The sequence below is a fragment of the Notamacropus eugenii genome, chromosome 3, assembly GCF_028372415.1.
Source record: "Notamacropus eugenii isolate mMacEug1 chromosome 3, mMacEug1.pri_v2, whole genome shotgun sequence".
Taxonomy (NCBI): Eukaryota; Metazoa; Chordata; class Mammalia; order Diprotodontia; family Macropodidae; genus Notamacropus; species Notamacropus eugenii.
In genome coordinates this window covers 248,257,430-248,276,059 of record NC_092874.1, presented here as the reverse complement: position 1 = coordinate 248,276,059, position 18,630 = coordinate 248,257,430, and the positions used below count along the sequence as shown (strand labels likewise).

General features: G+C 39.4%; 1 protein-coding gene across 2 annotated transcripts in view; it reads left to right on the top strand.

Moving 5' to 3' along the window:
• PTPRB (protein tyrosine phosphatase receptor type B) overlaps positions 1 to 18,630 on the top strand; it is a 155,695-nt gene that overhangs the window by 42,765 nt on the left and 94,300 nt on the right. The window contains exons 1-2 of one of the 2 annotated variants that reach the window (XM_072655373.1): positions 10,280 to 10,669; positions 11,104 to 11,377. In XM_072655373.1, coding sequence (XP_072511474.1) covers positions 10,610 to 10,669; positions 11,104 to 11,377 — 334 coding nt within the window. In that variant the 5' untranslated portion in view covers positions 10,280 to 10,609. Of the gene's footprint in view, positions 1 to 10,279; positions 10,670 to 11,103; positions 11,378 to 18,630 lie in introns of those variants that run through there. The other variant, XM_072655372.1, reaches the window with a different exon arrangement.

Below are 18,630 nucleotides of genomic sequence, written 5' to 3'. Positions count from 1 at the left end.
TTTCTTATAAACAACGTATCGTAGGATGCTGATTTCTAATGTATTTTCTTATTTGCTTTTGTTTTATGGGCAAATTTGTCCCATTCACAGCTGTAATTATTATCTATACATTTCCATCCATCCTATTTTCTTCTATTTCATCTTTCTCTGTCTCTGTTTGCCCTGTCCCTCCACAAAAGTCTCACTATCTCCCTTAATGGACCCTCCCTTTTATCAGCCCCTTCCCTTTCTTTTGTCCTTTTTTCTCTCTTGTTCCCAACTGAGTAAAATACATTTCTATACCCAATTGACTGTGTATGTGTGTATACATACATACAAACATACATGTGTATACATGTATATACATATCCCTCTTTGCATCAATTTCAAATACTCACAGAGAGCTCTCAGGGAGGGCTCAGTTGCTTCCTCTACTCTGCTATCTTGATTCTGTCCCTGAAAGTCCCCTCAAGCAACGTTCTAAAATTTTAAGTGAGGAATGAATTGTGTACCTATACCCATGAAGGAAATTTCTACAATAGAACCCTAAACTGATTTGAAAAAAAAAAATTGTTGCTCTCGTCTAAAAAAAAAAAACTTTTATTAACAGTTTAATTTGGATTTTGCTCTTCTTGAGACTAACCACGTGATTCTAAGGAAGTCTTACTAAAGGAGATGGATTGTATCACTTGAATAAATGATTCTCAAGATGAAATTGAGAAATCAGGAAGCACCTTTTAAGCATCTACTGTATGCCAGACACTATGCAGTTTGCTGGGGATGCAAAGATAAAAATGAACCCTCCCAGTTTTTAAAGAGCTGGCATTCTTTGGGGAGAAACAGTAAGTATATTACACACACATACACACACACACACACACACACACACTAAATACAGGATAATTTCTAGGAGCTTGGAATGAGGATTGAGTGTGGAAGTGATCAGAAAGGACCTCATGTATAACTCTTGAACTGAGCATGCAAGGAAGCTAGGGTTTCTAAGAGAAGAGGGCAAGGAGGGAACACATTATATGCATGGAGAGAAGGTACAGCCTACACAAAGACCAAGAGATAGGAGGCGGAATGTCCTATGTGAGGAATAAAAATTAGGTCAGTATATCTGGAGCACAGAATATATGAATGGGAGAATTATTTCCAAATTCTGAAGAGATAGGCTGCAGGTAGGTAGGGAGAGGTTATAAGGAGTTAAATGTAGGAGATTTCATTAGATTCTAGAAGAAAATGGAGCCAGTGGAGCTTATGTCTGACCTGGAAATTAGGAAAAATCTTGGGCAGATATGCAGGAGGATGAATTGGAGAAGGAAGACAGAGGGAGATTAGTGATACAACAGAAATGACTGTTGACACAGCCCAGTAGAATATAAGCCATTAGAACATTAGCTCCTTGAGGGCAGAGTAAGATTTTGTTTTTTTATCCCCACATCCTAGCACAGTGATTAATAAATAAATCCTTGTTGAATGAATGAATGTTTCATACACACACATATATACATACATGATGCCTTCAAGTATTGCTGATGTGTCACATTTTTCAAATATTGAAATACCTTAAAACTTGTAGTGTCATTTTCAGTTTTTAAACCTCTTATTCATGGATTTAATTTCATTTTCACAAACATTAAGTGTTATGCTAGGCACTGTTCTAGGTTCTGAGAATGAAACGATAAAAATAGAATACTCTTTTTCTTAAAGGTACTCATAGTCTATTGGGAGAGACATGTATGTAGGTACCTATAATACTAGATGTGAGGACAGAAGGCTAAAACATGACTTAAATCCTGCTCTTAAGGAACTTATGTCTAGTGGGGGAGATAATAAGATAAATATAATAACACTACCAATAGCAACAGTTATAACACTAAGAGAAATGGGAAAGTTTCAAACAAAGATATGAAATATTTGAGGAGAGACCAGAAATAGCTGGAGGTGAAAGAAGGGAATGGAAGGTGGGCATGAAATGGGAGGGAAGAAACAGTTACTTTTATGAGGAAAGTAGTTCCTGAGCTGAACCTTGAGGAAAGAAAGGATTTTAAATTACAAACATTCACAAAGACCCTTCTAGGCATGATGGAAGGTGAGCACAAGGAGACAGAAACAGGAAAGAGCAGGACAATATCAGGGAATTCTCTGATATTGTCTTGATATTTCCTGTAGTTTGGTTCAGTTGAAATGTAAAGTGTTTCTAGGGGGGTAGTGAATTAAGTCTGGAAAGATATGTTGAGATGAGAACATGGAGGGCATTGAATGTCCAGCTAAAATTATCTATATCTCATATGGTAAGCAATGGAGACATACCAAAGATTTTTAATCAAGGAGGTGATGTGGTCTGAGCTCTACTTTAGAAATATTAGTCTGTGAAAAATGGATTGGAGGCTGTTGTGGTAGTTCAGGCAAAAAATAATGAAGCAAGGGGAATTAATATGAAAGATGCTACAGAAGTAGGAAAAAAATGAAGGTGAGGGCAGGACTTAAGTCAAAAGTGCCCAGAGTTTCTAGCTTGGGTGACTGGGAGTTTGGTGGTGTTAAGAAAAGAAACAGAGGCATTAAAAGGAAGGGTATGGTTTTGGGGGGAAAGATAAGTTCAATTCTGGACATATTCTGGACCACAAAACATCTGGCATTTGGTATCGTAGAATATGAGTACAGAGAAGATATCAGGTTTTGAAACAAAGGCTCATTTACATAAAGGGGCTAAGTAGATATAAATCTGTGGTAGTATTTAATTTCTGAACCATCACAAAAGTCAGCATACATTTATTAAGCATTAGCTAGGTGGCAGCTGGTCAGCAGCTAATACTGGCAGTGATGAGGAAGGTGGACCCCCTCTCCAAAATGTTTCTCCCCTTAAAAATAGCTTTGGGAGTGAGGTTAGAAGCAAGTTAAGTGGTTTGGGAGGCACTACTCTTCCCAAGCCTTGGGTTCAAAGGGTTGTCTCCATCAGAGTCTAAGGGAAAATGTGCTCAGGGTGATGGTGGTGCTCTAACCCATCTGGCATTTGCTGCCTTCTATCTCTCTCTCCAGGTGCCTTGTCTAGGAGAGTTGGAACTATAGCCTGGAGAGGAATTACAATATGGCTGGCCTGAGCTTCCTCTTTAAAAGTGATATTAATTTGCTAAAATCTTTTTTAAGAGGAGGGTCCTTTCTAACAACTATCTTTTTGTATATTTATTTATCCTTCAACCTTGTAAGGAGAGTATATTGGTCAGTATATAATAGAGTCTAAACCTCAGACCACTCTGTTCTAAAAGTTACATAGAACTTTACAGTTATTATAATTATAGATCATATAATATTTATAATTATGTGTAGTATATAATATAAATGTGTGATCATATATAACAATATAGCTCTCATTACATAATACTATTATATAATATATTAATTATATTTTATATTATGTATTTTTAACATTATTTATTAGTGTTAATTAATATTATATGTTAATATATGATTTATAACATATTATATAATATTATTATAATTATTATATTGTAGTATGGAAGACTTGTAGAACTAAGGGAGTGCCTATATTGATAAGATCTATTCTATTGATATTGATAGATCCATTAAAGTATTAGAAAAAATATTAACTGAATCATAGAATTTTGGAGTTGGGTGCTCAGAGGTGAGTAAGTTCAAACAGCGCATGAAAAGGGATCTGTAGCAAGTAATCAGTCAACCAAAAAAATATTCATTAAGTACCTCCTCTGTACCAGACACTATAGTAGGCACTAGGGATGCAAGTACTTAGAATGAAATAGTCTCTCCTCAGGAAGAGCTCACATTCTAACAGATGAGACAAGTACATATAAAAATATATAAAACAGAAGTGTAAAGTGAACCAAAGTAGTTAAATACAAGGGAATTTAGGGAAGAAGTCACTGTTAGTTGAGGGGAATCATAAAAAGCTTCATGCTGAAGACAATGCTAAATTCTTAGAGGAGAGAGACTTTCAGAGGAAGAGGTTAAGAAGGAAATACAACAGTCTTCACAACTGGTCTTGCAGCTTCCACATAAAGACAGAATGAAGGAGTAACCCAACAAGGGAGCCTATTTCATTTTGATAGCTCCTACTGTTATAAAGTTTATCCTTACGCTGAATCTAAAATCTACCATTCTGAAACTTTCACTCAGTATGCCTAAATCTTTCCCCCAGGGTCAAGAACATCCCAAATGCCTCTCAAAGAGGAAAACATTTTAAATAGCTGAAGAAAGTTATGGATCCCTGATTCATCTTCTCTTCTACAGGCTAAATATCACCACTTCAAATCAATTGTGACATTGTTCCTGAGTGGGTCATGTCATTCTACTCCCCTATTACCTCATTCACCAACCCTCTTTTTAAAAAAAAAGTCTCCTTTCCTGATCACAACTTTCCTATGTCCATTGTCTCCCCAATCCAAACATAAGAAGCTCTTTGAGAGCATGAACTGTTTTTGCTTCTTTGTATCCTCAGCTCTCAGTTCAATATTTGGTACTCTACATAGTCATCATGTAATAAATGCCTTTTTATTGACATAACATAATCTCCAGTTCTGCTCACCCTCTCCTGGATGTAGTCTAGTTTGTCTTTCTTCCCAAATTATAACACATAGAAAGAAATTTAATATTCTAGATATATTCTGGCCAAGACAAAGCAGGGTGAAATCCTTATCACCTTTCTCATTCTAGACAGGACATCTTAGTTAACCTTGTCTAAGACTTGGCTGCCATGTTACACCACTGACTTACACTGAACTTCTATGGACTACAGTCCATGTCATACTATTGAATTATATTGAGCCCAGATGTAGAATTTTATTCATCTCTGTTACATTTAATTTTATTAGAATTGACTCCTCATTTTCTCTCATTGAATCCTAACTCAAGTTGACCTACAAGTTAGCTATCCCTACAAGCTTTATATTATTTGCAAATGTAAGCATTATAGCTATGTCTTCATGAAAGTAATAGATTAAAATGCTGAGTAGCACAGGGCCAAGAATAGAGCCTTTGAACACTCCATAAAAACTTCCTTCTTGGCTGACATTAATCCATTAATTACTATTACTATCCTCTTGGTCTGGTTATTCAACTGTTTCTCCATTTAATCTACTTCTTCCTCCACGATGTCTATAAAGAGATTTTGTGCACAGAGATATTTTTTTCCCAAATAACTGCTGAAATTCTAGTTTATAAATGTTCTAAAGAATTCCTCCTGGTCTACTGGAGTGTTGTGAAAGAAATGAAGCATGGAAAGACTTCCTGAAAAATAGAAGCTCCCCAGAGCCTCTTAGAAGGTGTCAAATTTGAATGAACAGAGGGATGGGTAGAGGTAGTTTGGGCAGGGAAGGTTAAATAACTGGGCTTGGTGGATTAATTTTAAGAAAAGAGCAAAAAGGGGGGCGGAGCCAAGATGGCGAAGTAGAAAGACGCAGATACACATAGCTCCAAACCCACAAACCACAGAACGGCTAGAGGGGACCAACCCAGGGAGAATTCTGCACCCAGAGACCACAGAATATTGGAGCGAGGGAGATTTCTGTTCCAGAGAGACCTGCAAACCTCTCACGGGGGGTCCTTCGCACCGTGGACTGGGCGCCGGGACGGGGAGCAGAGGGCAGCCCTGCCACGGCCACGACACTATGAGGAAAAGATCCGAGAGGGCTACGGGGACGGGATCTCCAGTGGCCATGCGCGTCTCCCCACCCACAGAGGGACCTGCAAACCTCTCGCAAAAGGTCCGTCGTGCTGCAGACGCGGAGCCCAGCCCGGACCTGTGGCGGCTGAGTCTCCGAGAGGCACAGATCTGAGAAGGCTCCAGAGACAGGATCTCCAGCGGCGGCACAAGCCCCCCCCACCAACAGGTGATTGACGGGGGTAGGTGAGAGAGTCTCTTTGGCGGGTTGAGAGGGGAGTGGGGTGCCCCCATGGCTTGGGCCCCCCCAGGAGATAGAAGCTGAGAGGTGGCTACAGACAGGGGCTCCCCAAACGGGTGGGAGCCTGGATCCATTGTGGAAGGTCTGTGCATAAACCCCCTGAGGGAACTGAGCCAGAGAGGCAGCCCTGCCCCTGACCACCTGAACTTAATTCTCACACTGATTAGCAGCCCTGCCCCCGCCAAAAACCCTAAGGCAGGAAGCAGCATTTGAATCTCAGTCCCCAAACACTGGCTGGGAGGACCAGGAGGCGAGGTGGGTGTGAGGAGAACATTCAGAGGTCAGGTCACTGATTGGGGAGAATGCCCAGAAAAGGCAAAAGAAATAAAACTATTGAAGGGTATTTTCTCGGAGAAAAGACACTTCCTCCCTTCCTTTCTGATGGGGAGGAACAATGCTTGCCATCAGGCAAAGACACAGAAATCGAGGATTCTGTGTCCCAGCCCACCCAATGGGCTCGGGCCCTGGAAGAGCTCAAGAGGAATTTTGAAAATCAAGTTAGAGAGGCGGAGGAAAGACTGGGAAGGGAAATGAGAGGGATGAGGGAGAAGCATGAAAAGCAGATCAGCTCCCTGCTAAAGGAGAACCAAAAAAATCTTGAAGAAATTGGCACCTTGAGAACTAGCCTAACTCAGTTGGCAAGGGAGGTGCAAGGGGCCAATGAGGAGAAGAATGCTTTCAAAAGCAGAATTAACCAAATGGAAAAGGAGATTCAAAAGCTCACTGAAGAAAATAGATCTTTCAAAACTGGAATGGCACAGATGGACGCTAAGGACTTTATGAGAAAGACAGATATCACAGAACACAGCGTGAAGATTCGAAAAATGGAAGATAATGTGAAATATCTTATTGGAAAAACAACTGACCTGGAAAATAGAATCAGGAGAGACAATGTAAAAATTCTGGGACTACCTGAAAACCATGATCAAAAGAAGAGCCTAGACATCATCTTCCATGAAATTTCAAGGAAAACTGCCCTGAGATTCTAGAACCAGAAGGCAAAATAAATATTCAAGGAATCCGCAGAACACCGCATGAAAGAGATCCAAAAAGAGAAACTCCTAGGAGCATTGTGGCCAAATTCCAGAATTCCCAGGTGAAAGAGAAAATATTGCAAGCAGCTAGAAAGAAACAATTCAAGTATTGTGGAAATACAATCAGGATAGCACAAGATCTGGCACCCTCCACATTGAGGGATAGAAGGGAATGGAATAGGATATTCCAGAAGTCAAAGGAACTAGGACTGAAGCCAAGAATCACCTACCCAGCAAAACTGAGTATAATACTTCAGGAGAAAAAATGGTCTTTCAATGAAATAGAAGACTTTCAAATTTTCCTGATGAAAAGACCAGAGCTGGAAAGAAAATTTGACTTTCTAACGCAAGAATGAAGAGAACCATGAAAAGGTGAACAGCAAAGAGAAGTCATAAGGGACTTACTAAAGTTGAACTGTTTACATTCCTACATGGAAAGACAATATTTGTAACTCTTGAAACATTTCAGTATCTGGGTACTGGGTGGGAGTACACACACACACACATGCACACACGCACACACACATAGAGACAGAGTGCACAGAGTGAATTGAAGAGGATGGGATCATATCTTAAAAAAAAAATGAAATCAAGCAGTGAGAGAGAAATATTGGGAGGAGAAAGGGAGAAGTTATATGGGGCAAATTATCTCTCATAAAAGAGGCAAGCAAAAGACTTATTAGTGGTTGGATAAAGAGGGGAGGCAAGAGAAAAACATGAGGTCTACCCTCATCACATTCCACTAAAGGAAAGAATATAATGCACACTCATTTTGATAGGAAAACCTATCTCATAATACAGGAGAGTGGGGGACAGGGGCACAAGCAGGGTGGGGGGGAGGATAGAGGGGAGGGTAGGGGAGGAGAATGTAATACGAGGTCGACACTCATGGGGAGGGAAAGGACCATAAGAAAATAGAAGTAATGGGGGACAGGATAGGATGGAGGGAAATATAGTTAGTCCTATACAACACAACTAGTATGGAAATCATTTGCAAAACTAGACAGATATGGCCTATATTGAATTGCCTGTCTTCCAAGGGGAAGGGGTGGAGAGGGAGGGAGCTAAAGAAGTTGGAACTCAAAGTGTTAGGACCAAATGTAATGTTCTTACCACTGGGTAACAAGAAATACAGGTTAAGGGGTCAAGAAAGCTATCTGGCCCTACAGGACAAAAGAGAAGACGGAGACAAGGGCAGGGAGGGAGGATAGAGGAGAGAGCAGATAGGTCACAGGGGCAATTAGAAAGCTTGGGTTTGAGGGGGGGGAGGGGATAAAAGGGGAGAAAATTTATAACCCAAAATTGTGTGAAAATAAATGTTAAAAGTTAAAAAAAAAAAGAACAAAAAGCTTAGTTCTGATTTAGTTTGTGACACTGTTTTAAGCTAAACGTGGAGTAATAAGTACAAGTCAGTAATTCATTTCAACAAGCATTTATTAAATGCTTTCTATGTGAAAGGTATTTCACCCTTAGTGAGTAGAGGGCATGAAAACATAACCTTAGTTATAGCATAGAAAAACAATTAAAAGGGAGTAGTGTTAGGAAAAAGGAGAAAACAGAAATCATTATAGACTTCTTTCTATAAGTGATAATTTGCACTGTACAATTACAAAGAGAGATAATATTGTATAAAAAGCATCATAGACTTGGTAAAGTAACTGAATTCTCTTGGCAGAGGGGAGACATGGGAAGTATTGTTTGGTAAATGCAAATGAACCAGTTGGAGAGGGAGGCAAGCAATACAAGATTTTCCTGGAAACTTATGGTTACTTAAAATTAAATTCTGTGGGATTTAATGACTCCAAATGTTAGAAAGATATGTGTGTGCGATCTCAGATCTAGCTGCAGATAAAAAAAGAGCAAAGAGTTTGTGCAAGATAAATGTGCACATTACTTATTAAAGAGATGGAAGGAAGGAATAAGACAACTTTCCCAAATAGAATTAAATCTATTTCACTTTTCTTTAATTTTCTGCTCTCCTTCAAATTAAAAACTGTTACTGTACACAATGTAGGATCAAGTGAGCATGGCATATTTAATTTTTTAAAATAAAATACTTCCTTTCCTCTCCATTTAGCAACCGCAACAGGTCTTTTTAACTCTTGGAAATGACGATATGAAATGTGCTATGGTTGCTACAGTGATATCTAAAGGAAGTGATAATAAATTATTAAAGGTGTGGGTCATACTTTGGCTGTTATCTGCATAGAATTCATTTTGTTTGTTCCTTGAGAATCAGGAAACTTCTGTATATTGTTAGTCCTAGAGTCATTCAAGGACCCGGAGGTACGTTGTGTCAAGGGAACAATTAGGTAAGGAAAACTGAGGGAAATATGCTTATAATGCTCCCCCTGATGTATCCCTGAAATTATGAAGGACTTACATACTTTAGTTTGTATGGTAATGAAAAGAGGTTTTTAGATTCTTAGAGCTAGGAGTGTCTTGAATAATTTTTATTCAGTAATATGACATGAAATGTAGTTTAGATGGCTTTGTTTGTTCTATGGATATTTAGTTAAGAATTAATGATGAAACTGACTTGTGACTTTATTATCCCTTGCTGGGTAATAGTATTAAGATAACTTGAAAGAAATGGGTACAACTTCAGTGGATAAAATCCAAGCAAACCATTGCATCCCTTGATCGCAGTGTCCTCATAAATGGCATTTTGGAGTAGTTTTTAGCCCACAGAAAGAAAGCAAAATCTTTACAGGAGAAAATAGAAAGTGTATAGTCAGAAGAGCAAAGATTGCATCCTGATCAGCCATGGGCAAAGAAGGACTTTTGTTGGTGAGGGGGAGGAGACCACGAGAACTGAGCAAATTCTTTGAAGTGAGGAGAGGAAAGTGTGGGATAAGAACATTTTAATAAAGTTCCAGGAAAGAGGTTTCGAGACCTAGGGAAATCTGCTCTGGTACATGATTGGTCAGACATAATCTTGGGAAAAGAGCCCCTGGAGAAAGCAGATGAGGGAGGACGATAGGAAGGAAGATGGGGAGGGGGTAGGGGGAGGTGAAGGGTGTGGAGAAAGGAAAGGGGGGGCTGGAAAGTGAGAGGGAGGGAGACAAGTAAAGCTTATTGCCCAGAGGTCTGGAGAGCGGAGGAAAAAGTGTGGAAAAGTGAAAGTCCGTGAGGCCAAGTGCAGCGGGGCCGGGACCCCGGCAGCTAGCGGAGTGGGGCACTAGGGGGGCAGCTGGGCTCGCTCCAGACTCCCTTGGCAGCCTCAGGCGTTGGCTCCTCGAAGCGCCCTCCCTCCCCGGAGCATTGTTCCTTTGCCTGGAGACGAGGAAATTGCCTTTTGATTGCGGAAGTCCGTGGAAAGGGCTCAGGCTAGCGGCAGCGCGGGTCAGTATGGCAGCGTGGGAAGGGCTGCGAGCTGCCTGCCCCCGCCGCCTCTCGCGTCCGCAGCCCGCCGAGGGCTGCAGCAGCAGCAGCAGTAGCGGCCCCTGTCCTGGCACGTCTCGGTTCCCCTCCCGGAGAAAACCTCAAGGAGCCAGCAGGGAGCCCTGAAGCTCCGGCAACAAGTGTCTTGCGGGCTGTCCAGGGAGTCTCCTCTCTCTCCTTGGCATCCCTCGCTTTACCTCGCCTTCCCTCCCTCCCCATCTGGGATTCCCTTTTTATCCCGCCCGACTAGGATAATCTTGTTCTTAAGCACTGATGGCAATGCCGAGCTATGGAGCCAGGTTGGCCTTATGGGTGGCACTGAACCTGATGCAGGTGAGTGGCAGGAGAAAGGGGACTTGGGCATGAAGAAAGCGCCTTCCCACTCTCAGCAAGCGAGCTCCCTCTCCAGTTTCTGCTCCCGGTCATTCTGTGCCCCTAGACAGTCACCTTTCTCCCGGGAATCTGCCTGGGTCTGGAGAAAGGCGCTGGGAGCTAAGCAGAGATGCGATCTGCCGAGCGACCCATCCTCCTGCTAGCTCACTCCTGAGCCGGCCGAGTTCAACGCCAAAGTCACGCCTCGCACCCCTACCTCCAAGGTCCCCTCAGAGAGGCCGGTACAGGGAGATGCGTTCTTGCTCTGTTTTGGTTTTTTGTTTGTTATGGAGTTGTTTGGGGCGCTTGTTTTGGAGAGGAAGGGAAGGGAACCAGAACGTCCCTAGGGAAAGCTTCAGTGAGGAGACTTCAGCATTTGTCTCTTCCTTTTGCAGAGTGGCCTAGGGGAGCAGCTGAAGTGCGACATCAACCTGACCCAAGCCAAGGTCTCCAGCAGCTCTGCCAGTCTCAGGTGGAGCACAGAGGGGTCACCCTGTAACTTCAGCCTCATCTACAACTCTGACACCTCTAGGAGCGACCTGTGCTACCCTCTACAGATTGCCAACCATACCTACGAATGTAACCCCGAGGATTTACAAGCTGGAACAACCTATCATTTCAATATTGTGTCTCAGGATGGAGATATGAGAGCCATCTCCTTGCAAACAGGTAATGGGATTACAGGTGCAGCTGTCATGGAATATTCCAAGGCGGGGGAAGTGGGCTCCTTTCGTCTGCGCTCTTATTAAACCTCCCCAAAGAAAGAAAGGAAAAGTGAAGATCAACCATAGAATCAACTGACATAGATTTCTAAATACACAGTGTATGATTTTGAAAGGATTGAGGTGGCCCAAATTCTGCCCTTTTAATGCCGTAAGACTGGATCTCTGAGCCTGTAGGACATACTTAGAAGGAAGCATATTCAAATGATGGAGACTGGCAACTCAGACCCACAAAAATAACAAAACATCAAAATAATTTAAGTGAATATTTTAAAAGTAAATAATGAAAATGCACAGGTTGAGAGACGTGACTTTCCTCAAATTAGCATTATTTTTGGCAGGGGCATAGAATCTTCAGGAATAGAGCAAGGGGGTGGGGAATGAATACTGATTGGAATTCCATGACAAGAGGCTTTTAAAAAGGATGCACACAATCACAACTAAAAATTCATTTTTTAGGACTTGTCACTAAGATCTGACGACACTTTTACCCCTTGCTTTAACCTTTTCTTAAACTGTATCTGAGTGTATGCACATATTTGTATGCTACTAGTTCCTCCTGACTGTTTTTAGCATAGCTTTCATTTGCAGTAATAATGATGTTATACATATATATATACATATATATATTCAGATTTAACTTGTTTTATCAATTCCAGAGGATAAATACCAAGATTATTGATATCTCCACTTGTATAAAATTTAGTTCCTAAACTGCAATCCCTGAAACAGATACCAAAAAAAAAAAAAAATCAGTTGAAAAGACCTTTGAGGCAGTAATGGAAATTTTAACCTTGGTCAATGTATTCTGTCATTTTTTAAATTAGCATTCAAATCCATTTTAGTTTTAAAAATGAAACTCCACACTTTATTATTTTTACTTCATTTAAGTTCATTTCAAACAAACCTGTTAAATAGCTGTGGAGATTCCCAAATAGGTTAATAAAAGAGAAATATTGAGAACTGGGCAGTATCTGCACACAGAATTAATAGATATTACCCAAATAGTTGATAAAATTAAACTATATAATTCAAACTACTGTATTTTCAGTCAGTTAAAGCAGCTATTCAATGTTTAAGGAGAGTTCCTTGAAACTTTACGACTTTCAGACATTGAGAAGTCTATTAAATAGAATAGCTAGATATGTGAAGATTTAATAAGTGTTTGGAAAATTCTTGTATCTGAGATATAGGGGGAAAGTCTGGAGATATGAGAGTCTTCAGACACTTGTTTACAGAGGGAAAGGGTAAAGAAAGTAACTCATTATTATTAACTCAATCAGTTTTTTTCAAGATTATTTTTGGAAAATAAATAAAAGAAATGTAATAAGCTTACAAATATTTTGAATTAAGCTTTTAAAATTTCTTCATCTCTCTCAGCTGATGATGTAGTTCTTAAAGAAAGACTGCAAGTTTTACAACTGGTAAAAAAAATTATGAAGAATTTTAGAATAAGCTTTCTCTCTCTTTCTCTCTGTCTGTCTGCTCTCTCTCCCCTCCCCCTCTTCTTCTCTCTTTCTGACTCTGTCTCTTTCTCTGTCTCTCTGCCTTTCCGACTTTCTTTCTCTGTCTCTCTTTCTCTCTCTCTCACTCTTTCTCTTTCTCTTTGTGTGCTTGTGTGTCTTTGTCTCTCTGTGTCTGTCTGTCTCTATCTGTCCCTCTTTCTCTTCAATATGTGAAATCTGCAACTCCCAGTGAAAGGCAGCTGCTCTGCAATCTGTGACTGTCTTAAGAGAGCAAGATTGGGATGTTAAGTGACTTGCCCATCCTCAGAGATCTGACTCTGATTGGTTTTCTATACTATACTTCCTCTCTATTTGGACTCAGGACAATGATAATATTTTGACACTGTTGCTAAATTTGAGTGAATTGCATCATAAATCATATTTTTGTTACAATTAAAACAAGAAAAAGCTATAATAATCTTTTTTTAAAAAAGTATCCCACAGATCTTTAAGGGGACAGAAGTAAATTTAAGATTATTAATTACATCACATTTTGTGTTAAGCAAGGAAGGCAGCATGTTAGAGTGGAAAGAATACTGGCTAAGAATACTGGTGTTAGAACCTAAGTTCATACTCTGCTCCCTGACACTTGTGACCTGTGTAACCTTGGACAAATCATCCTCTCTGGGCCTCAGTTTCTCATCTGTAAAACTAGGTGACTCTTCTAGTTGGCTTCTAGGGTACATTTCAACTCTTGATCTACATTTATAGATTTAAAACATGGGTCTAGGTATACTGTGTGATTTTCTCATGGACGCTGTTCCTCCCCATCCCAGTTTACTTGCCTTACTATATCTGTATCAAAAGGAAACTGAAGTAAATACATGCTTCGAGTAAATATATTTAGTATGGGAGTTTGGGTGGACAGCTATACCTGGAACATTCTCTTTTCTTTTAAACTTCTTTTTTTTTTTTTTTATGGAGGGGAGAAGCAATCAATGTTAAGTGACTTGCCCAGGGTTATACAGCTACTAAGTGTTTGAGGTCTGATTTGAACTCAGGTCCTGACTCCAGGGCTTGTACTCTCTCCACTGTGCCATCTGGCTGCCACAATATGCTCATTTCTATGGCTCATGGAAAGCTCTAACGGCTCTCCAGCATTCTACTTGCCCTACTCTGGAGGTTCTCCAGCTTATCACCGTCCTTCCCAAAAGGTAGTATCCAGCACTAAACACAATTCTGTAGAGGTGGTCATAAATGGGAAATCAGAACTAAAGGACTTGTCTGGAAGGGAAAGAGAAGGTGAATGGACGAGAAGAAGTAGAGTTTTAGTAAGTTTCTATCTCTCAGGGTTATTGTTACTTGTTCAGTCATTTCAGTCATGTCCAATTCTTCATGACCTCATTTGAGGTTTCTTGGCAAGGACACTGAAGTGGTTGCCATTTCCTTCTCTAGCTCATTTTACAGATGAGGAAACTGAGGCACACAGGGTTATGTGAATTGCCCTCCTTAGTGTCTGAGGCTAGATTTGAATTCCTGAAGTCTTTCTGACTCCAGGGCCAGTGCTCTATCAGTTAAGTGTGTACAAGTCATTCTGGGTACTGGAGATACATACACACACACATACACACACAGATACACACACACACAATCTAACAGTCCCTGCCCTTGAGGAGCTTCTATATGGATATGGGACATGTGCACAGATTAATATAATGCATGAAAGCATGCAAGGGGTCAAAAGAGAGACTTCAACCAAGTGCTTAAGGAGAATTTGAGGAAAGAGAGAAGGATCAAAGAATCTAAAATAGGGAGGAGGCTTAAATATCATGGAAACCTTACATTTACAGGTAAGCTGAGACCCAAAAACATGATGGCAAGTCAACCAGTCAGTCAACAAGCATTTATTAAGCAACTGCTGTATGCCAGGCACTCTGTGAAGCACTAGGAGATACAAGCACAAGGAAGGCAAAAAACGTGGTCCCTGCCCTCGAGCACCATTCATTTGAATAGAGGAGACAACATGAAAACAAATACATATAAATATATACACATATATATACATACACATGTATGTGTGTATGTATATGTATATGCAAGTGCAAACCAATATATCCACATATATGTTATATGTACATATGTATACAGATATTATATACACATGCAGAATACATATAATGTGTATTATATATGTGTACACATGCACACACAAATATATCCACAAATAGATACATACATGTATTAATATATGTATTCTACCAATTTCATTAAAATAAATTTCATAGCAATAAATTTTTTATGAAATGCTCATACATATGTATGTATGTATATATTTACACACATGTGTTAATATATGTATATTTGTGAATGTTATATCTATCTATAGAGATAGGTAGATAGATAGATAGATAGATAGATAGATAGATAGATAGATAGATAGATAGATAGATAGATAGATTAGATAGATAGATAGATAGATAGATAGATAGATAGATAGATAGATAGATAGATAGATAGATAGATAGATAGATAGACAGACAGATAGATATACTGGGGTAAATCTCTCTGATCCTAAATTTCTGGGAATTCTACTTTGGTATGGAGATTGACATGCTGGAGAATGTCCAGAGGCGGGTTAGCAAAAGGACTTGAGGGCATGTTATAGAAAGGTCATTGAAGAAATCAAACCAAGACCATGCACGGAATTCATGATAGCTATATTCCAGTATTCAGAGCAGAATTAGACTCATTCTACTTAGCCCCAGAGGGCAGAAGTGTGAACAACAGGTAGGTCTGATATAAGGGATAGCAACGGGGTCTGGGCTTAGGATTTCATTGGTATAGAGAATTCTCTGTTAAGAGAATTGCCCCAGGTCCCTCAGCTCCTCTTCTCCAACTTAGAGTCATCAAGAGTTGCCTAGAGCACAGAGGCTAAGTGACTTTTCCAGGGTCACACATTAAAATATATGTAAGGGGAGAGACTCAGGTCATCCTTCTACTTCCTCCTTTATGTGTTATCTTCCAGCTTCTTGGGGTGAAGAACTAATTTGCATGCTTTAATTTGTATTTAATTAGCTGAGTACTTGGCACATAATAGGCCTTTGTGAGCCTTATTTCCTATCTCCCTCATTTATCTGTCTATCTGTCTGTCTTTCCATATATATAACCACCCTACCATCTATCTATCCATCCATCTTATTTATCTCTGTATATTTTTATATATCCATCTACTCACCTATCTATCCATCTATCTATCTATCTATCTATCTATCTATCTATCTATCTATCTATCTCTCTATCTATTTATCTATCTATCTATGTTTCTATATATATCCACACACTGAACCATCTATCCATCTATCTAACTACTCAGGTAGTTATCTTTCTATCTACCTTCCTGCCTTCCTCTTTGCCTACTTACCTTGTCTCCAAGGTTGTTCTCTATCCCTTTATCACATTCCCTCTCATATCTGACATAGAAAGTATATTTGCCTTGTAGTTAGGACCATATAGTCGAGGAATGGACTATTCTGAAAAAGAATGGCTTCTTCTCATTGAAGTCTTCCAGATAAAACTGGATGAGCACTTTCCAGGTTGCATATAAAGGAGATTCCCCTTTAGATGAAGATTGGATTAGATGATCTCCCGGATTACTTTCAACTCCGAGATTCTGTGATTCTGAGAATAGGAAAAAATTAATAAACCAATCTAATTTGTATTGTTCATATATACATATATATAATACATATATACACATATATGTGTATACATATACATGTGTACATATATATATACACTATATAATGTTTATATATATATATATATATATATATATATATATATATAAAACATAAGAGATATTCAGAGGATAAAGAAATAAATTCCCTGGGACACACTTAGATTAATCTGCATAGATCAATCTAAATAAAATATTGTTCCTGAAATGCATTGACAAGGGAGTCAAGCTATATCCATAGGCCTTGAACCTTCTTTTCTAGAATAGGAGCATTTCCTTACATTTTCTTTGATGCTTTCACAGCCTTGGTGAATTAACAGATTGGCAACCATCTGGTTACTTTGGTCAGTGTAAATAGAATTTAGATATTCGTGTCTAAAAACAAATCTAATTTAAGAGCTGAATTATAAAGTGTGGCTGTCTGCTTTGACCAGGTTAACCAGATAATTCATAAGTATGCAATCTATTAAGGCTATGTCTACACAAAAGCAATGACTCAAATATTTTGATAAAGTGCCTTTTTTGGTGCTCTTTATCTACAAAGAACAAAAATGTTTTCAGGGGCAAATAAATGTTGTTGAGAGAAAAAACACCTACACATTGATAATAATAGCTCACATCTATATTATGTTTTGCATTTTACAAACTGTTGCCTGCTAACCACCCTATGAGATAGTTACTGCTACAAGAAAATAGTGCACATGCATCATGGATAAAACTTGAATCCATCGTTCTTGGCTTACGAGGTCAGGACGTTATCTATCAGACTAACACAGCAAACACTAGTGATAATCATGGCTCACATTTATTTAATGTTTCTCAGTTTACAAAATGTTTCTCTAATAATGACCCTGTGAGGTAGTTTGTGAAAAATATCATTATCCCTGTAACCCAAGTCCCAACGTTTTTTGGTAGGTGATAATATTAAGGCTCATGAGGCTAACAGCTTAAATCAGGTAGCTAGTGAGTGTCAGAGCTAGGAAGGGCAGCTAGGTGGCGCCACAGTGCATAGAGAGCCAGGGCTGAAGTCAGGAAGACTCATCTTCCTGAGTTCAAATCTGGCCTCAGACACTTAGTAGTTGTGTGTCCCTAGGCAAGTCATTTAACCCTGTTTGCCTCACTTTCCTTATTTGTAAAAATAATCTAAGGAAGGAACTTGGAAACCAGTTCATTATCTTTGCCAAGAAGGTCCCAAATTGGATCATGAAGAGTCAGACATGATTGAAACAACTGAAAACAGAGTTAGGAATTGAGACCAGGTCTAGTGATCCCATAGGCACTGTGATTTTCACTGTACTCTACGGCCTCCACTTCAGAGTCTAGCCTTCATGGGCTGAGAAAGTTGTAAATGTTAAAGGACCAACCTATGGCATTCCACTGTATAAACACAATATAGAAGTGATCCATTCTCCTCATTCCATCAACTGATCAAAAAGCACTTGTTCAGCGTTTCCTACATGTCTAGCACTGTCTTGGTACCAAGGATAAAATGATAAAAGTGAAACATCCCCCGCCTTCATGGAACTTATGTTCTATGGGGAAGACAGCAGGTATATCAGTAGTGTCAAACTCATGTAGAAAGCATACCTATGGGGCACATATCAACTTAGAGAACTACAGGTTAACTTTATCCATGTTGTACGGTATTTTTATTTATTTTGTTAAACATTTCCCAATTACGTCTTCATCTTATTCAAATATCCTGGGAAGTTTTGCAGGCTACAAGTTTGATACCTTTTATGCATATATGTTAATATATTAAAAAAAATACAAAATGGAAGAAGAAAACACTAAGGAGCTGGGGGTATCCAGAAAGGTCCCAGGTAGGAAATGGAATTGCATTGGTATGATTTAGCACATTTGTCAATCTATATCAACCAAGAGCCAATATGTTTGTCTAGAACAAATTTAGCATGGGATAGCTAGGTGACTCAGTGGATAGAATGCCAGATCTGGAGTCAGGAAGATTCATCTTCAAATTTGGACTCAGACACTTACTAGTTGTGGGTAAGTCACTTA